The 21,512-nt window shown below is 45.5% G+C and overlaps 1 protein-coding gene across 10 annotated transcripts in view; it reads left to right on the top strand.

The window, feature by feature from the left end:
• The window catches only part of LOC134351471 (uncharacterized), a 191,333-nt gene that overhangs the window by 94,437 nt on the left and 75,384 nt on the right, over positions 1-21,512 (top strand). For 9 of the 10 annotated variants that reach the window (XM_063057653.1, XM_063057657.1, XM_063057652.1 and 6 more), the window contains 2 exons: positions 14,451-14,601; positions 20,674-20,919. In XM_063057653.1, coding sequence (XP_062913723.1) covers positions 14,451-14,601; positions 20,674-20,919 — 397 coding nt within the window. The remainder of the gene's footprint in view (positions 1-14,450; positions 14,602-20,673; positions 20,920-21,512) is intronic. The other variant, XM_063057654.1, reaches the window with a different exon arrangement.

Below are 21,512 nucleotides of genomic sequence, written 5' to 3'. Positions count from 1 at the left end.
TATATTAACTTATTTATGGCAATATTTTGTTTTATGTGCTGTGTGTGATGTATGTTGTGTGGGTGCACCATGGTCTGGAGAACCATTGTTTTGTTTGGTTGTATTTATGTACAGTCAGATGACAATAAACTTGAACTTGAATCAGAATCAGGTTTATTATCATTGGAATATGCTGTGAAATTTGTTGTTTTACTGCAGCAGTACAGTGCAATACATACATAAAAAATACCTGAAGTTACAATCAGGAATGCACAGTATTTTACAAATGTGCAAAAAGACAGCAAAATGGTGTTCATGGCTGATGGACTATTCAGAAATCTGATGGCGGGGGGGGGAGGAAGCTGTATCCTAAAATGTTGAGTGTGGGTCTTCCGGTTCAGATTTAGTTATCTCATATACATTGAAACATTGATGTGGATGGAGAATTGGTTAGCAGACAGGAAGCAAAGAGTGGGAATAAACGGGACCTTTTCAGAATGGCAGGCAGTGACTAGTGGGGTACCGCAAGGCTCAGTGCTGGGACCCCAGTTGTTTACAATATATATTAATGACTTGGATGAGGGAATTAAATGCAGCATCTCCAAGTTTGCGGATGACACGAAGCTGGGTGGCAGTGTTAGCTGTGAGGAGGATGCTAAGAGGATGCAGAGTGACTTGGATAGGTTGGGTGAGTGGGCAAATTCATGGCAGATGCAATTTAATGTGGATAAATGTGAAGTTATCCACTTTGGTGGCAAAAATAGGAAAACAGATTATTATCTGAATGGTGGCCGATTAGGAAAAGGGGAGGTGCAACGAGACCTGGGTGTCATTATACACCAGTCATTGAAAGTGGGCATGCAGGTACAGCAGGCGGTGAAAAAGGCAAATGGTATGCTGGCATTTATAGTGAGAGGATTCGAGTACAGGAGCTGGGAGGTACTACTGCAGTTGTACAAGGCCTTGGTGAGACCACACCTGGAGTATTGTGTGCATTTTTGGTCCCCTAATCTGAGGAAAGACATCCTTGCCATAGAGGGAGTACAAAGAAAGTTCACCAGATTGATTCCTGGGATGGCAGAACTTTCATATGAAGAAAGACTGGATGAACTGGGCTTGTACTCGTTGGAATTTAGAAGATTGAGGGGGGATCTGATTGAAACGTATAAAATTCTAAAGGGATTGGACAGGCTAGATGCAGGAAGATTGTTCCCGATGTTGGGGAAGTCCAGAACAAGGGGTCACAGTTTGCGGATAAAGGGGAAGCCTTTTAGGACCGAGATTAGGAAAAACTTCTTCACTCAGAGAATGGTGAATCTGTGGAATTCTCTGCCACAGGAAGCAGTTGAGGCCAGTTCATTGGCTATATTTAAGAGGGAGTTAGATATGGCCCTTGTGGCTACGGGGATCAGGGGGTATGGAGGGAAGGCTGGGGCGGGGTGCTGAGTTGGATGATCAGCCATGATCATAATAAATGGCGGTGCAGGCTCGAAGGGCCAAATGGCCTACTCCAGCACTTATTTTCTTTGTTTCTATGAAACATACAGTGAAGTGTGTTGTTTGAGTTAACAACATACACACCCAAGGATGTGCTGAAGGCAGCCCACAAATGTCGTCACCCATTCTGGCACCAACAAGTTCAGCAGAATAACAACGGCAGAACAAGTCTCTTTCCTCCCTCCCATCCACCTACTCACCCACACACAGACCACCTCCGAGCCCTGGCCTCCATTGCACTTGTAGGTTTGCAGGCATTGGGCCTTTGATTTCCCCAGTGGACTCACAGACTCTCCTCACTGTCCCAAAAACCACCTCCTCCCTGATGGTCGTAATGAGAAGAGGGCACGTCCCGGACGGTGAGGGCCCTTAAAGATGGATGCTGGCTTCCTGAGTCTCCATAGTTTGAAGATATTCTCGATTGTAGGGGTGCAGTGTTCAGAATCTGAATCAGGTTTAATATCACTGGCATGTGTCATGAAATTTGTTAACTTTGTGGTAGTAGTACAATGCAATACATGATAATGGAGTAAAAACTGTGAATACAGCAAATATATATACTGTATATACTTCACAGTTTATAAATAAATAAATAAATGATATATATAAAATTAAATGAGTAGTGCAAAAACAGAAATAAAAAAGTAGTGAGGTAGTGTTCAAGTGTTCAATGTCCATTCAGATATCGGATGGCAGACGATATGTCAGGGAGCGATCTTACAGAGATGGGGTGAGAATGGAGGGACAGTGGTGTTGGGGGGGGGCAATGTTGAAGGAGTGATACATTGCTTGAGACATAATGCAGAGAGAGCAGAACATAGTTGCGGGGCAAGGTGCCACTAAGTGATTACTGCTGTTCCGGCTGGGCAGGCCTGGGTAAATGCCACCTTGTCAGAGGGGCAGTGCTCAGGGAATCCTGCTCCCTTGGGGTGGGTGAGAGGCAGTCCTGGGTGCAAGTATGTAATTCTGAGGTTTTACAAGGATCTGGTCAGACCACATCTAAAGTATTGTGAGCAGTTTTGGTCCTTTATCTAAGAAAGCATGTTCTGGCATTGGAGAGGGTCCAGAGAAGATTCACAAGAATGATTGCAGAATGTAAGGGTTAACGCGTCAGGAATATTAGATGGCTCTGGGCCTGTATCCACTGGAGTTTAGAAAACTGAGGGAGGATCTCACTGAAACCTGTCAAATATTGAAAGGCCCAGATAGAGTAGATGTGGAGGGAATGTTTCCTATTGTGTGGGGAGTCTAGAACTGGAGAGCACAACCTCAGAATAGAAGGATGTCCCTTTGGGACAGAGATGATGAGGAATTTCTTTAGCCCGAGGGTGGTGAATCAGTGAAATTCATTGCCACAGGCGACCAGATCATTGGGTATATTTAAAGCAGAGGTTGATAGGTTCTTGATCAATAAGGGCATCAAAGGTTATGGGGAGAAGGCAGGAGAATGGGATTGAGAGGGATAATAAATCAGCCATGATGGAATGGTGGAACAGACTTGATGTACTAAATCTGATCCTGTGTCTAATGGCCGTGTGGTTAAATGCTGTCTTGTCGGGGCACTGGTACTCGAGGACTGCACTCTCGGGGGTGAGGGGCAGCACTGAAGGTGTGCCACCAATCTGAGGGTCCGAGGATCAGTCAGAACTTAGTATTACAGCAGCAGCCAGGAAGTGCTGAGGGAAGGCTCCATATTGTTGGTGGTTAAATGGAGTTGGCGATCGCATTGAGAGGTGGGGGAATGGTGAGATGCAGAGGACCCATTGACTGTGATCTGTACACTCCACAGTGTGTCCTGGGATTTGATGGGAGCAGCGTTCTACCCACAGCCCGAGACTGGGGGGGTTTGTTCCAACTTCAGACTGAGCCACACTGCTGCTCTACAGTTTCGTTGTCGGGAGACCCCAGTTGGTAACAGCGTCTCCTCCTTGCTTACCTCAACCTCAATGAGCTTGATATTGAACGTAACAGAGATCGCCAGACTTAACAGTGCAATCTGGTGGCCACCGGAGGCAAAAATTGAGGTTCAGATCTAGGAGCCCCATGAGTTCAGGAAGAAGAAAGCAGAGGTCTATGAGCCAGTCCTCTTCAGGGGATCAGAGCTGGATCAGGTCTGTAACTTTATACTACTCGACATTACCATTTCAGAGGATCTATTGATCCCTCGGGATCAATAAAATATATCTATCTATCTATCTATCTATCTATCCTGGGCTGACACGCAAGTGCCATTACAAAGAAGGCGTGACAGCACCTCCACTTTCTGAGAAGTTTGCACAGATTCAGCTGCATGTCATCTAAAAGTGACAAACCTCTATTGATATGCAGTGGAGATCATACAGACTGGTTGCATCATGGCTTGGCATTGAAACATCAATGTACTGGAACAGAAAAGCCTACAAAAAGTAGTGGTTGCAGCCCAGTCCATCACAGGAAAAGCCCTCCCCATCACAGAGCACATCCACAAGGAGCAACGCCCAACATCAAGGACCCCCGCCATCCGGCCATGCTCTTTTCTCACTGCTGCCATTGAGAAGGAGGTACAGGGGCCTCAGATTCAAGAACAGTTATTACCCTCCAACCATCAGGCTCCCGAACCAACGTGAATAACTTCACTCACTCCACCACTGAATCGATTCCACAACCTACAGACTCATTTTCAAGGACTCTACACCTCATGTTCTCAGTAGTATTTATTTAGTTATTTTTATTATTATTTGTTATATTTTGTATTTGTGCAGCTTATCTTTGTTTGCATATTAGTTGTCAGTCTTTGTGTGTAATCCTTCATTGATTCTATTGTATTTCTCTGTTCTACTGTAAGGGCCAACAAGAAGATGAATCTCAAGGTATTACATGTGACACACTGAATATAGGTACTTTGATTATTTCGAGATACCGAGACAGAGTGCAGAACATGCCCTTCTGGCATAGTGAGCCGCACCACCCAAAAACCCACCTACTTAACACTAGCCTAATCACAGGACAATTTACAATGACCCGTTAACCCGTATGTCTTGAATTGCATGACTATGGGAGGAATCTGCTGCACCCGGAGGAAACCCACGAGGTCACGGGGAAAATGTACAAACTCCTTACGGACTGTGGTGGGAACTGAACCCAGATCAGCGATCACTGGTGCTGTAAAGCATTACACTGACTGGTATGCTATTGTGGTGTTCCTCTTTGGCGGAGGTTAAGCTGGAATTGGACTCTGAACTCCAATGCCCCGAGTTATAATAGCTAACTGCGATGCTGCTGTAGCGCTCCACTTTGAATTTGAGCTGGTGGAACAGGTTCGATGGACCGAGTGGCCAGCTCCTGATCCCATGACCCTTGGTGTTTCTGAGGCTGGTGAGAGACAGGGTGGAGAGGGCGTGGTCAGTTGTCACTGACAAAAACACCAGTACAGCTGGAGGAGGCATTCTTAGCCCATTGCTCTATTCCCTCTACACCCAGGCACTGCTCAACCAGCATCTATAAATTTGCTGATGGCACTGCTGTTGCTGGTAGATGGTACGAAAGTGAGATAGTACAACCTTGCACTCAGCATCAACAAGACCAAGCGACTGACTGTGGACTTCAGGAAAGGGAAGTCAGGAGAACACACATCGGCCTCGTTGAGGGGTCTACGGTGAAAACGGTGAGCAGCTTCTAGCTCCTGCACATCAGCATCTCAGAGGATCTATCGTGGACCCAACACATCGATGTAATCATGAAGAAGGAATGCCCATGACCAAACTTCATTAGAAGTTTGAGATTTGTTATGTCACTAGAGATGCTTACAAATATTGACAGATGTGCAGTGGAGAGCTTTCTGACTGGCTGCATCACATCCTGGTATGAAGGCTCCGATGTGCAGGATCACAAGGGGCTGCAGAGGGCTGTAGACTCAGCCGGTTCCTTCACTGGCACACGCCTCCCCACCATCGAAAACATCTTCAAGAGGTGATGTCTCCAGATGACAGCAGCCATCCCTAAGGACCCTCATCATCCAGGGCATGCCCTCTTCTCATTACTACCACCAGGGAGGAGGTACAAGAGTCTGAACACCTACACTCAGCAGCTTCTTCTCCTCGAACATCAGATGTCTGAATGGTCCATAAGCCCATCAATGCTGCTTCATTATTCGTCCTTTGCACTGTTTTTTTTAACTCATAGTAAGTTTTATGCCTTGCATTCTACCACCACTGCAAAGCAACAAATCACATTGCATGTGTCCGTGATAATAAACCTGACTCTGATTCTGATGTACGTTAACAACAGTTTGAGAGAAACAGCACTGGTTCTGCTGTGGAATTCTGTCAATGTGCTACAGGGCATGACTCACAGAGTGACAGTGTCCAATGAATCACATTCCCGTGGGCCCCCTCATTTATCCATCTGCTGTTGCACCCATCTGTCCGTTCATCCTTGTTCTCCTGGGAGAGCCAATCTTTTCATCACTGTTACCTTTCCGAACTCCCTGGTTGACACAAGTAAAAATGCACTTGGACACATAGTATTCTTTGTCTCATTAATCTAGAGTTACAGAGGTACACTCTCTCTCACACACACACACGTACACATGCACATAATCACTCACACACAAACACACATATACACACAAACAGACACTCTCACACACACATATTCACACTGACACACACCCTCACACACATATTCCCAAACATACACACATACACTCACAAATGCACATGCATGTACACGCACACACATACTCACACACACCTCTACTAACACACACTCACAAATAGACACATACTCAAAAGTACACACAAAAACTAGCACATTAAAAAAATTCATATACTTAATTTCATGCGCACATGCGAACATACTACACTGTACATGCACTTGAGAATATTCACACGCATAAATTGTCTACACACTAAAGTTTAAAGGGGACCATGAAGGGGTGAAAATTTTAAGGGGAACATGAGGTGACATTTCTTCACTCAGGGTTGTGAGAGTGGAACGAGCTGTCAGCAGAAGTGGAGTTTCAATGTTGGAGAGAAGTTTGGATAGGTGCTTGGATGATAGGGACTTGGAGGGTTATGGTCCCGGTGTAGGTCGATTGGATATAGACAGGTGAAATGTTCAGCACAGACTCGATGGACTGAGGGTCCTGTTTCTGTGCTGTACTTGTCTACGGCTCTATGACATACGCACATTGTATATAAACACACGTCTATGTGACATCCAAATATGTATAATACACACACACACACACACACACACACACACAGATACATACGTACACAGACTGACACACAAACACACCTCCACCACCACACACACACATTCACACAAACATACACACACTCACTCACTCACACACCACACACACATACTCACACACACACTCATTCACACACACTCATTCACACACACGTACACACACATACACACACACACACACACACACACACACACACACACACTCACATACACTTTGTCCCAATTTAGAGTTGTATAAATAAGGTGAATGCCCTACGTCTTTTTTCCAGGGATGGGGGATCAATCCCAGCAGGCATAGATTTAAGGTGAGAGGGGAGATACTCAATAGGAACCAGAGGGGCAACTCATTCAGGCAGAGGCTGTTGGGATGTAGAATCAGACTGAAAAGGTTTAGAGGGATACGGACCAAACACGGACAAAGGGGAGTAGCCTATAGACACCATGGTTAGCATGGGCAAGATGGGCCAAAGGGCCTGTCTGCCTGCTCTATGATTCTGGGAGTGACTGCTTCTTTTCCGCGACAATGGGCAACCTCGCTATGTTGCCAGGGTGCAGCCTTGAACCCCCATCTCGCAGCACTGAGTGATTGCCCTCAACCCTCACAGCCAGACTGCCTACACCAAGCAACAGGTCAATTCGCCCCTGGGGTTCTGGACTTCGAGCCTGGACTGGGAGCTTGGTGTGGTATTCACTGGAGTTCAGAAGAATGAGGGGGGTCTCATTGAAGTTAAATATTGAAAAGCCTAGACAGAATGGATGTGGGGAGAATGATTCCTAAAGTGGCCAAATCTAGTACCGGAGGGCGAGGCTGCAGAACAGAGGAACATCCACTTTGAACGGAGATGAGGGTGGTGAATCTGGAATTCATTGCCATAGGCAGCTGTGCAGGCCGAGCCATTGGGTATACTTAAAGCAAAGGTTGACAGGTTCTTTAATAGGGTGTCAAAGGTTACAGGGAGAAGGCAGGAGAATGGGATTGAGAGGGATAATAAATCAGCCATGATGGAACGGTGGAATAGACTCGATGGGCCAAATGGTAAAATTCTGCTCCTATGTTGTGTTTTATTAGGACAGTACAACCCTTTTGCTCATAATGTTATGCTGACCTTTTAACATACTCTAAGGTCAATCTAACCTTTCCCTCCTATACAGCTCTCAATTTTTTCTACCATACATGTACCTATCTAAGAGTTTCTTAAATGCCCGTAACCTATTGGCCTCTAACACCACCCCTGGCAGAGCGTTCCCTGCACTCACCACTCTCTGTATAAAATGTACCCCTGATATTACCTCCTATACTTCCCCCCCAATCACCTTAATCAGCTACCCTGGGAAAAAGGCGGTGGCTGTGCACTGTATCCATTCCTCTTACCATCGTGTATACCTCTATCAATTCACATCTCATCCCCCTTCACTTCAAAGAGAAAAACCTTCTGTATTTCTATGCTGCATCAGTTCTGGAGTTTCAGTTATTTCATTCTCCTTTACATTTTTGAACAGGAAATAACATTAAACAATCTTCAATCTCAAAGAAGACTGTGGATCCTTACCCCCCTCACTTCCCCTCTGTCTGTCTGTTTATCTTTCTCTCCTCTAGCTGTCTCTCTCCCTCTTTTTTCTTGCTCACTCTCTCTAATTCTTCCTCTCTATCTCCTCAGTGCAGCCTCTGATCTTCTTTCTTTCTCACACATTTTCTCACTCTCTCCATCTCTCTCCCTCTTGCTCTTTAACACACTCTCTCCCTCAGTCTCACAACCTCTTCTTTTCTGTCTCTCACTCTGTCTGATTTTCTCTCTCTCTCTCTCTCTCTCTCTCTCGCGGTGCCTTGCTTATTCTAACTCACACTCTCACTTTCTCTCTCACTCATTCTGTGCTTCTTCCTCTCCCCCACCCTGTCCAGTTTTTTTCTTTCTCTCACTTTCTTGCCCTGCTCTCTCATTCTCACTCCCACATTCTTTCTCTTTGTCTTGCCCTTACTTTCTGTCTTTCATCTGCATTCTTGCCCTCACTCATTTTCTCCAGCCCTCTATCCCCTCTCTCTCCACTCTCTCTACTCTTTTTCTCTCTCCCATCCTCCGCAAGCCTCTCTCTCTCACTCTTGCTCTCCTTTCTCTCACCATTTTCTCTCTCTCCCCCTCCCTCTCATCTCTCTCTTGCATATTGTCTCCTCCTCTCTCTCTAACACACACTCTCTCTTTCTCTCTCTCATATATCTTTCCCCACCCTCTCATATCTTTCCCTCTCTCACTCTCTTTCTCTCTCTCACACACTCACTCTCTCTCTCTCTTTATCTCTCACTCTCTCTCTCTCTCTCCCCAATGCGTGCAACACACTGAAAGCATACGAACTGTGTGCAGTCCTACCGAGGGAGAGCGAGTGTGAGAGAGCGGTTTTGAACATGAAAGAATACAAATGGTAAATGATTTTTTTTTCAACTGTTGTTGTCGGGGTCACTTGTGTGACCTCCTAACTGTGAACGAGAGAGAGGTTCTGATGCTGAGATGGAACAGAGGGATTAGGAAGAAAATGCTAATTGGACACTGATGTGCTGAATATTTATTAGACACCTGGGTCAGATGGACTGAATCCAAGCACTCTTCGGGGCGTCAGGAGAATGAGGGAGCCGTTTATGAGCCTTCCTCACAGACAGGGATAGCTCTGGATGATTACAAAATTATAAGTGCAGTTCGGAGCTGAATGGACATCAAAGGTACTTAAGAAATTGGAATGATAAGTTTCCTCAGTGATGTTGCCTAGATTGGAAGACTACAGTTATAAGGGGAGGCTGGCTAGTTTGGGTTTGTTCTCCCTGGAGCAGAGAAGGCTGAGAGGCGACCTTAAAGATGAAAGATGATCTTCATTTGTCACATGTACATTGAAACCTCGAAACACACACTGAAATGTGCCGTTTATGTGGATGACCAACACAGTCCGGGGATGTGTTGGAGACAGCCGACGGGTGGCGCCACACTTCGGGCACCAACATAGCACGTCCACAACATAGTAACCTTAAACTTTGGAATGTGGGAGGAAACCTGAGCATCTCATTCTGGCATAGAGTCATAAAGTTACAGAGTCGTACAGCACTATAGCACAAAAACAATTCCTTCAGCCCACCTAGTCTGTGCCAAACTGGTATTCTAGCTCATCCCATCAACCTGCACCTGGATCACAGCCCTCCACACCACTCCCATCCATGCACTTAAACAAACTTCTCTTAAATTTGCAATTGAACCCACATCCACCACTCCTGCTGGCAGCTCGTTCCACCCTCTCAGTGAAGAAGTTCCCCCTCATGTTCTCCTTAAATAATTCACCTTTCACCCTTAACCCATGACTTCTCATTTTAGCTTTACCCAACCTCAATGGAAAACCTCTGTTTGCATTTACAAACGTACCCTATCTCTACTCATCATCATTTTGTGTACCCCTATCAACTCTCCCCTCATTCTCCTGCACTCCAGGGAATAAAGTTCTAGCCTATTCAACTTTTCCGTATAACTAAGGTCCTCAAGACCTGGCACTATGCTTGTAATTTTTATCTGTACTCTTTCAATAAAATAGCTTTAGATTAGATTATGAGGACATGCAGTCCTCTTTTATTGTCATTTAGTAATGCATGCATTAAGAAATGATACAATATTCCTCCGGTGTGATATCACAGAAACACAGGACAGACCAAGACTGAAAAACTAACAAAAACCACATAATTATAACATATAGTTACAACAGTGCAACAATACCATAACTTGATGAAGAACAGGCCATGGGCACAGTAAAAAAGTTCAAAGTCTCTCGCAAGTCCCACATCTCACGCAGACGGGAGAAGGAAGAAAACTCTCCCTGCCATGCCCGACCACAGTCCGACTCTGAGTCGTCCGAAAACTTCGAGCTCCGATCAGCCCTCCGACACCGAGTACCAAGCACCATCTCTGCTGAATGCTTCGACCTCAGCCTCGGTCGCCAGCAGCAGGCAAAGCCGGGGGTTTTGGGGCCTTCCCGCCGGAGATTCTCGATCACACAGTAGCAGCGGCAGCGAACCGGGCATTTCAGAAATTTCTCCAGATGTTCCTCTGTGCCTTCTCACCTCTGTCTCCATCAAATCAGAATTGTGCACGGCATCCTACTTACAAATACGATATCATTTCACCGGAGAGCTGTGCGCGCTGCGTCGCACCGCCATCTTCTCCTCCCGCCTCTAAGGTCTTTACACCTCATTGTCCGCCTGCACTGTGCTCTCGCTGAAACTGCAGGACTTTATTCTGCATTCCGTTATTACTTTACCTTGTACTAGCTCAAAGCACCGTGTAATGATCAGATCTGCAGGAATAATCTACAAGAATGTGCACGTGACAATGAACCGATTCCAATCCCAACCACAATTCCAAAGAGCAAGCAGCATTGAAATATGTGACCTGTGTGAACTGAACTGCAAATGTGAAAAACGACCTCGTCAGCGTACATCGTACAGCACCTCAGCAGCACTGACAATTGGATAGCGGGGTCGGCAAGGTGAACTGGACTGTGGAGCTGAATTGGATGTATCAGCAGGGAGCAGGTTCAATTCCAAGCGTGGCGACTGAAGTCAAGGAGGCTTCTCCTGTTGGAATCCTGCCACGAGTTCAGTATTCACTGCGAGTGGGTGGGGGGGGGGAGTTCTCCCACCCTAATATTAGGGGTCAGAGTCTCCCAGGAAGGAAAGATAAGGGCAAAGATTGATAGACCTTCTCACAAGTACCCAACCTGGGGTCTACAGACCCCTCACTCAATAGTAGGGGTCCATTGCTAGGTTAACAAATTTCATGACACATGCCGGTGATAATAAACCTGATTCTGATTTTGATTTTGAAATAAAAGGCTGGGAACCCCTGGCCTAGAGAGAGTGCACGTGGAGAGGATGTTTCCATAGTGGAAGAGTCTTCTGCCAGAGGACACATTCAAATTAGAAATGAAAAGGAATTTCTTTAGCTAGAAGGTAGTGAATCTGTGAAATTCATTGCCACAGATGGCTGTGCAGGCCGAGTCACTGGGTACATTTAAACAAGAGATTCATGGGTAAGGATGTCAAAGGTTACAAGGAGAAGGCAGGAGAATGGGATTAAGAGGTAACACGGTGGTCAGTGTAATTCTTCGACAGCACCAGCTTGGAGCCTTAGAGCCTTTCACCTTCCAAAACTGAGTACTTGCACTTGAGGAAAGTACATCACTGGCTGTGACACTCTGCAGGATGGTTTAAGTGTTATTGAAGTCTAAGTCGTGATGAAGTGTCTCGGCCCAAAACGCTGACTGTTTATTCCTCTCCATAGATGCTGCCTGATCTGCTGAGTTGCAACAGCATTTTGTGTGTGTGTATGTTGTCAGTCCTTTCCTCTGCTTTTATGAGCTGGAACTGGAGTTGGTTTATTATTGTCACATGTACCGAGGTACAGTGAAAAACTTTATTACTCTTCGTATAGATCAATTCATTACAACAGTGCAGTGAGGAGGCACAAGGGACACAATAACAGAATAAAGTGCCGCAGCTTGAGAGAAAGTGTGATGCAGGCAGACAATAAGGTACAAAGTCATAACAAGTTAGTTAACTCTGAGTTTTTGTGCCTTGCGCAGACGAGGCCCTCATGCGGAAGGGTTGCCACCCAGGGGAGGAGACTTCAGAGGCAGTGTGGGAGAGAGCTGGATTCCGTGCTGGGTTGGGGGCTGGCCCATCCCATCAGTACTGCTCTCCAGTGTTCACTCAGTGGAAGACAAGCTGGATTGCTTTTGTCTGCGGCTGCACTGAGTGAGATGAGGAACTGCTGTGGGCTTGTTCTTGCAGAAACATGGCTCCAGGACAACATGCCATGCACCGTCAATCTACAGGCTGTGACACTCAGGGACTTGGGCTAGATTATCTTTATTTTGTGACTATGTTTTTCTGCTATCGTAATTAAATGTGCTTGATGTACTGTGCGCTGTGTGTGACTGTCGGTACTGTGGTTTGCACCTCAGTCCCGGGAAATGCTGTTCCATTTGGCTGTATTATTGTGAATGGCTGAATAATAATTAAACTTGAATTGGAGTTTAACTCTCTCTGTAATTGAAACAACCTTTTTCCTTTGTGAGTGGGTTCTGGAAAGATGTCAACTGCCCTCAGGGAAGAGAATCAGTACAACAGCACACATCTGGGATTTCTTGTAGCTCTGTACACAAGTATCATGCACTGGGTGTCAGAAAAGTCAGACCATAAGACCTTAATACATAGGAACAGAATTAGGCCATTCGGCCTATCAAATCTTCTCCCCGTTCCACCAAGGCTGATAAATTTTCCTTCTCAACCCTGTTCTCCTGTCTTCTCCCCGTACCCTTCGACACCCTTAGTGATGAAGCACTCATCAACCTCCATTTTAGCTATACCTAATGACTGAGCCCCCACAGTCATTTATGGCAATGAATTCTACAGGTGTACGACTCACTGCAAAATAAAGTTGTCTTCATTTCTGTTGGCATGCAGGAAAATTGCAAATAACTGATAGATAATGATAGAAAGAGAGAGAGACACAGTCAGAACTGAAGTCCCAACAAAGGACTGTGAGAGTAGCTGAGAAGATCATAGGGGTCTCCCTACCATCCGTCGGGGACGTTTATTAGGAGCGCTGTATATACAGGGCCCTTAGTATTATTAAGGATCCCAAACATCCATCCAGGATCCTTTTTGACTTTCTACCATCAGGCAGGAGGCTCCGTTGCATGAAAAAAAGAACGGTCAGGATGGGAAACAGTTTCTTCCTCAGGCCATCAGGCTTCTGAGCTCCCTGACGCATCTCATTCGAAGTATCACTGGTTAATCCGTTCTGTACCTGACAATATTTAATTTATGCACTTTACTTTGTTCATCTATGCATAATTCATTTGTAAATTACTTCTTACTTTCCTAAGTTATTGTGTGTTGTCTCTGTGTTATGTGTACTACTGTGCTTTACACCCTGATCTGGAGAAACATTGTCTCATCTGGTGGTGTCCACGTATATAGTTAAACAATAAATGTGACTTGAATTGAGTTGGAGAAAATCAATAAACAGGTAGTAGGAGAGACATAGAGTGTCAGATAGAGAGATGGATGGATAGAGAGTTGAAGAGAGAGAGAGATAAATGGAGACAGAAACAGAAAGATAGCCTGAGTGAGAAAGTGTGGAAAAGACAGATAGATAGATAGTTGGATTGACTGACATCTTCAAAAGGTGATGCCTCAGGAAGGCAGCAACCACCTTCAAGGAGCTTTGCCACCCAGGACATGCCCTCTTCTCACTCCTACCACCAGAGAGCCTGGCAACATACAGCTACGTTTTAGGAACAGTGTCTTCACCTCCACCATCAGATTTCTGAGCATTCCATGGATGCATGAACACCACCCCACTATTTCGTTCTCTTTTTGCTCTATTTGTTTATATTCTTATTGTAAATTATAGTAATTTTTATGTATTGCTGCAAAACAACAAATTTCATGACATACATCAGTGATAATAAAACTGATTCTGGTTCTGAAATAGACATAGGGATGGATTGAGAGATGACTAGAGAGATGGGATATTCAGTTTCTTTACAAGACGTGCATTCAGTTCTGAGCAGGCTGCTTGATTAATTAATTTATTTACATTAAGTTGTGGAACGTTATAATCTCAAACATTGAAATGAGTCTTACAATAGGAGAAACTTCTTGCCTTACTTTGCATTGCTGAGTTTTATACATCTCCACTTAGGCTGCACAGTCGAGCAGGACGATCCCATCCCCATGTTCCGCTCCTATAGCGCAGGAATCTTGGACAGCGGCCCTCCCTGAGAAGGCCCACCAGTCTGAAGTCAGCGTCTCGCCCGGCGAGAAAGGACAAGGCTCCTCTCCACCGCCAGTCAGTACGTTTAAGATTTGCTTCTTTCTCATTACATCTTTGTGTTGTCAATCAAAAGACTGCAAGACCATAAGACATGAGAGCAGAACTAAGCCATTCAACCAATTGAGTCTGTTCCACAATTCGATCATGGGTAATTACTTTCTCTCTCAACCCCATTCTCCTGGCTTTCCCCTGTAATCTTTGACACTCTTACTAATCAAACACCTATCAGCCTCCGTTTTAAATATACAGTACTCAATAACTTGGCAATGAATTCCACAGACTCACCACCCTCTAGCTAAAGAAATTCCTCCTCATCTCTGTTCTACATCATTCTATTCTGAGGCTGTGCCATCTAGTCCTAGACTCCCATGCTGTAGGAAACATTCTCTCCATGTCCACTCTATCTAGGCCTTTCAACATTCAATAGGTGTCTATGAGAATCCCCCTCATTCTCCTAAACTCCTGTGAGTACAGGCCCAGAGCCTTTAAACACTCTTCTAATCTTATCAAAATTGACATTAACCTTTGTGGCTTTGTACTGTACTGCTGTTGCACATGTGGGCACGTGGCCAGGTGGTTAAGGCATTGGACTAGCTACCTGAAGGTTGTGAGTTCGAGCCCCAGCCGAGGGAATGTGTTGTGTCCTTGAGCAAGGCACTTAATCACACATTGCTCTGCGACGACACCGGTGCCAAGCTGTATGGGTACCAATGCCCTTCCCTTGGACAACATCGGTGGCATGGAGAGCGGAGACTTGCAGCATGGGCAACTGCTGGTCTTCCATACAACTTTGCCCAGGACTGCGCCCTGGAAAGTGAAGACTTTCCAGGTGCAGATCCATGGTCTCGCAAGACTAACGGATGCCTTTACTTTGCTGTTGCACATTGTCATTTTCACATCATACAAGTCCGATCAATTTGATTCTGATTCTGAACTTACTGCCCCAGCCATCCAGGTTTTCATCAAGTCCTTTGATGCCACTATTGATATAACTTGTAATATTATAGTAATTTTTATGTCCTTGCACTGTACTGCTACTGCAAAACAACAAATTTTACTTCATATAAGGCAGTGTCAATATACCTGATTCTGACCTCATCTGACCCCCAAATCATTCAATTCCCTTCCTATCCAAACTTCAAGGACTGAGCATCATTAACGCTCAGTGAGTTTATTTACTTATTTAGAAATAAACTGTGGAACAGGCCCTTCCGGCCCTGCGGGTGATACTGGGTGAATTTGGCCCCTTGGTGGGGTGAGAACTTGGGTTTATGGGGTTGTGTAGGAGGAATTGGTGATGTTAGGTTTAGGGGTAGGGCAAAGGACTGGGGATGCGAGAGGGGATAGTGGGGGCTGGTGTTACGTAAGCCCCTTTGTGGAGTGAGGCTTGGGTTACTTGGGGGTGCTGTCCGGTTTAGTTGGGCTGTGCGGTCCATTGGAAGTTAGGATTAGGGTGAAGGGTAGGGTTGGGGATGTTTGTGAGGTGGTGTGGTAGTGTTAAACTGGTGATGTGGGGTGAACTTGGCTCCCTGGCGGGGAGAGAGCTTGGGTTAATGGGGGTGTGCAGGAGGGTTGGAGGTGTTAGGCTGAGGTGTATGGCTGGGAGGTGGGGCTGCGGGATCCATCCATCAATACACCTATTTAGCTCTTCCTTCAGTTAGTCCTGACGAAGGGTCTCGGCCTGAAACGTCGACTGCACCTCTTCCTACAGATGCTGCTTGGCCTGCTGCGTTCACCAGCAACTTTGATGTGTGTTGCACCTATTTAGCATTGGCCTAATCAGGGGACAATTTACAATGTCCATTTAACCTACTAACTGTAGGAGGAAACAGGAGCGCCCAGGGGAAACCCATGCGGTCACGGGGAGGGACGTACAAACTCCTTACAGATGGCACTGGAATTGAATTCCAAACTCTGGAACGTCCCAAGCTGTAATAGCATCGCACTAAGCTCTACATTACCATGGCAAAGAGATCTCCGAAGATTCAGCTCCTTCTGAAGCAGTGTATTACACTATATTTTATTCCTAATTTTTTAAAAATCAAGCACAGACTAAGAGGGGTTCCAAACCTTTTTTTATGCCGTGGACCCCTTCCAGTAACCAAGGTGACAGTGGATCCCAGGTTGGGAACCCCTGGACTAAGATGTTTGATGCTCTTCTTTATGACTCTTTTATAGGCATCCGTTAGTCTCATGAGACCATGGATTTGCGCCTTGGAAGGTTTCCAGGGCGCAGGCTTGGGCAAGGTTGTATGAAAGACCAGCAGTTGCCCGTGCTGCAAGTCTCCCCTCTCCATGACACCAATGTTGTCCAAGGGAAGGGCACTAGGGCCGATACAGCTTGGCACCGGTGTCATCGCAGAGCAATGTGTGGTCAAGTGCCTTGCTCAAGGACACAACATGCTGCCTCAGCCAAGGCTCGAACTAGCGACCTTCAGATCACTAGACGAACACCTTAACCACTTGGCCACGCGCCAACACTTATTTAACTCCCTTAACTCAGTTAAAACATCACAAGATGCATTTTAGGACCTTTGACAAATAGAATTTGACTTCAAGTCATACAAAACAGTAGCGTCGTGGTTAACTGTTACAGTGTCAGTGATCAGGGTACAATTCCTTCTTCTGACTGTAAGGAGTTCGTACGTTCTCCCTGTGACTGTGAGGGTTTCCTCCAGGTGCTCTGGTTTCCTCCCACATTCCAGAGATGTAAGGGTTAGTAGGTTAGTTGGTCATATGGGTGTGATGGGAGGTGTGGGCTCATTGGGCCTGTTACTGTGCTGTATCTCTAAGTAACAGATACTCCTCTTGCTACTGTTCTCAAACGTCGTGAGAGCCTCTGCCTCCAACACCCACTCAGGAAGCAAGTTTCAGATTCCATTCACCCTTCTCAGTCTCTTAGCCCTCACCTTTAAACTTTGCCCTCTGCCACCAGCAAAAGTTTCCTGTTATCTGCCTTATATATCAGAATCAGGTTTATTATCACAGTCATCATCACTGGGTAGATTTAAAACGTAGGTTGATAGGTCTGTGATTAGTCAGGGTGTCAAAGCTTACAGGGAGAAGGCAGGAGAATGGGATTGAGAGGGAGAATAAATCAGCCATGATGGAATGGCCGAACAGACAGGATGAGCTGAGTAGCCTAGTTCTATTTTGATATCTTAAAGTCTTATAAATAAATAAATCTCTAAATAATTGCTGTATTGGTTTCGGCAGATATTGTAGATTCAGTAAACTTTCATTCCACTGACAGATTAACAATAAAGGTAACTTTTTTTTACATGTACAACCAGGCATACAGAGATCGCCCTTGATGCAGAGACCTGCGATATGTACTTAGCATTCAGCTGCTTTCAAGCAGTGTTCAACGTTTAACAGTGACCAGCTAATCACTGCGGAGTTTAATCTTTTGAGGCAGGTCTAAGATTTATTTGGAGAGTGATTATGTAAGCACAGTAAATCCTGTGGGTGAATTGGAGGGAGCGAGGGTTCCTTAGACCACACACTGTCCTTCCAGGGTCTCAGAAATTTCTTGCAACCCTTCCTCATGTTGTGCTTCCCCCCACCCACGCTACCATTCTTCCTCGGGGTCACTTTGATTGGCGTTTTGTCACAGTTGATAAAGAGACTGGTGACTGTCAAATAAAGGAAGGGTGGTCCCAATCAGCATCATGTCAGTCATCAGGGGAATCCTTTCATCAGCTCCTCGGAGAGGGGAGTGAGCTGCGTTTTGTGAACTTCGCTCTTGGCAGTAAACTTCCCAGTTCCTAGGAGTAGCAGATGGAGCACTGCACAGGAGAAGTATATACTTGTGCACTTTTGTAGAAGAAATAAAAGCCTAGACTATTTTCTAAATGGGCAGAAATCAGAGGTGCAAATGGACTTAAAAGTCCTCGTGCAGATTCCCTAAAGGTTAACTTGCCGGTTGAGTGGGTGGTAAGGAAGCCAAATGCAATGTTAGCATTTGTTTCGAGAGGACGAGAATATAAAAGCAAGGATGTAATGCTGAGGCTTTAGTTGGGCTGCACTTGGAGTATGGTGAGCAGTTTTAGGGCCCTTATCTAAGAAAGGGAAGAAAAGATGTGTTGGCATTGGAGAGGGTCCAGGGGCAGTTCATGAGAACGATTCTGGGAATGAAAGGGTTAACATACGAGGACCTTTTGATAGCTCTGGGTCTGTACTTGCTCGCGCTTAGAAGAATGGAGCGGGGGGGTGAATCTAATTATAATCCATCGAATATTGAAAGACCTAGATAGAGTGAATGCGGTAGAAGGAATAAAGGCATAGATTATTTTCTAAATGGGGGAGGAAAATCAGAATTCAGGGGTGCAAAGGAGCTTGAGAGTCTTTATGCAGGATTCCCCGAAGGCTGAGTCAGTAGTAAGCACAGCAAATGCAACATTAGCATTCTTTTCAAGAGGACGAGAGTATAAAAGCAAGGACATAATACTGAGGCTTTATAAGGCACCGGTCAGACCACACCACACCCTCCAGCTTTTGGGTCTTCCTTCCCCTCGGAAAAAGACTATGTGCATTCACACTGCCTAGGTGTAGATAGAGTGGGCAGTCTTCCTCCCAGGGCAGTAAGAGCTACCAGGAGGGGATATAGTTTTAAAGTGATTGGAGGAAAGTATAGGGGAATGTCAAAGGTAGGTTTTTCCACACAGAGTGGTGGTGTGTGGAACGCACTGCCAGGGGTGCTGGTAGATGAGAAAACTACGCCGAGATTTATTTAACGTTCAGGCAGCAAAATCTATACGGTTAGATCTAAACAAAATCAGATGTGGGCAGATAAATGGCAGGTGAGCTTTAATATAAGTAAATGCAAAATATTACATAGGAAGTGGAAATATTAGGTACAAATATACAGTAGGGGGGTGGGTCTTGAGTTAGAAAGCGGGCTGTAGGAGAAGGATTTGGGTGTCCTGGTAGACTCTTCACTATCAACATCTAGACAATGCACAGAAGTGATTAGGAAGCTAATAGAATGAGTGGAGTTCAAGTCTAGTTCTCCTTCAGCTTATGAGGCCTCACATTGAGTACCGTGTACAATTTCGGTCTCCATATTTTGTGTGGGATGTGAACACACTGAAGAGGGCTCAGAGAAGGACAACAGGACTCGTTCCTGGTCTGCAGGGTAGGAGCTATGAAGAAAGATTGAAAGAATCAAATCCTTTTAGCCTAGGAAGACATAGAATGAGAGGAGACATGGTAGAAGTGTTCAAAATCATTAAGGGTATAATAAGGTGAATTAGCCAGTTGCTAATTCAGAATTAATCTATCAACAAGGCAAGGGGCCATAGGTAGAGACTGGTTAAAGGGAGATTTCAGACTAATATCAGGAAGCATTTCTTTACACAGTGAGTTGTGGACAGATGGAACAAACTACCTAGTTGTGTAGTTGAGAAATCAACTCGAGCTTTCAACTTTCAAATCTAAACTCGATAGGTATTTCAACACACGATGTGAATAGGAATTTGGCAAGCTTTGTTGGGCTGAATGGCCTGTTGTCAAAAGTACAGCACAGTAACAGGCACTTCTCGCGTAACAAGCTCATGCTGCCTATTGACAACCATGTGACCGATTAACCTATTAATTTTGGAATGTGGGAGGAACACCAGGTGGTCACAGGGAGAATGTACAAACTCCTTACAGACCACGGCTGAACTGCACCCAGGTCACAGGCACTGCAATAACGTTACACTAACCATTACGCTGCCGTGGTAAAGGCAGATACATTATGCACATTTAAGAGATTTTCAGATAGGCACATGGACGATAGAAAGGCCATGGGAGGGGGAAAGGGTTATTTTGATGTTGGTGTAGCATAACAGTGCTGGCCAATGGCCTGTACTGTGCTCTACTACTCTATGTTTAATGCTGCTGGAATCTTGCTCTGCACAAGATGGTCGTCCCATTTTTAACATTCCAGCAATGTCTACAAGCACGTAAAGCAATTGGAGACACATGAAAATGTGCTTGCATTATTGATAGAGGGAAAAGGGCGGACACAGGCCCTTTGGCCCAACTTGTCCATGCTGACCAAGGCGCATTCTCTCAGACTTTACCTCTTTTCACCCCTCATTCTCAGGTTCAGTCTCTGCAGTGACGCCCAACCTTTCTCCAGCCTTCAGCCACCAGAATGTAAGGACACTGGTGGCCGGGAGAGGGAGTTGGGTGTCGAGGGAGACCTCAGGAGACCTTCCGTCAGGGGAGATGACTCGGCCACGCCAGCAGCCAAGAGCAGGAGGCTTACGCACATTCAGAAAGCCGTGGATGGCGGAATCCCACAGACAGTCCGGCCCTATGGTTACCAGTGTCTCTGATATCCGAGAGAGTGAGTACCGTGAACTAGGGCACCAGGACAGTGTAGCGGTTTGCATGATGCTATTACAGCTCAGGGAATCAAGGCTTGCAGTTCAATCCTGGCATCCTCTGTAAGAAAATTTGTATTTTCTTCTTGTGAACTGTGAGTTTCTTCCGGGTGCTACAGTTTCCCCCAGCAGTTCAAAGACGTACTAGTTAGCAGGCTAATCGGTCATTGTAAATTGTCCTGTGATTAGGCTAGGGTTAAATAGGTGGGTTATTGGGTGCTGTGCCTCACTGGGCAGGAAGGTCCTGGTCCCCGTTGTATCCCTAAATAAGCAAATAGATATTAGAGAGCATAGCTTATGAGCAGCTCTATGAAACTCTGGTTAGGCTACACTTGGAGTATTGTGTTCAGTCATGTTTCTATGATGTGAAAGCTTGAGAAAGGGTGCAGAGGAGGTTTATCAGGATGCTGTCTGGATGAGAAGCATGTCTTTCTGAGGAAAGGCTAAGCAGGCTAGGGCTTTCCTCTTCAGAGCAAAGGAGGATGAGGGCTAAATTGATAAAGGTGTACAAGATGATGAGACAAAGATTGAATGGACAGCCAGGGACTTTTACCAA

The sequence above is a fragment of the Mobula hypostoma genome, chromosome 9 (assembly GCF_963921235.1).
Source record: "Mobula hypostoma chromosome 9, sMobHyp1.1, whole genome shotgun sequence".
Taxonomy (NCBI): Eukaryota; Metazoa; Chordata; class Chondrichthyes; order Myliobatiformes; family Myliobatidae; genus Mobula; species Mobula hypostoma.
Note: the sequence above shows the minus strand (reverse complement) of the source record. Positions and strands in the feature narration are given on the sequence as shown.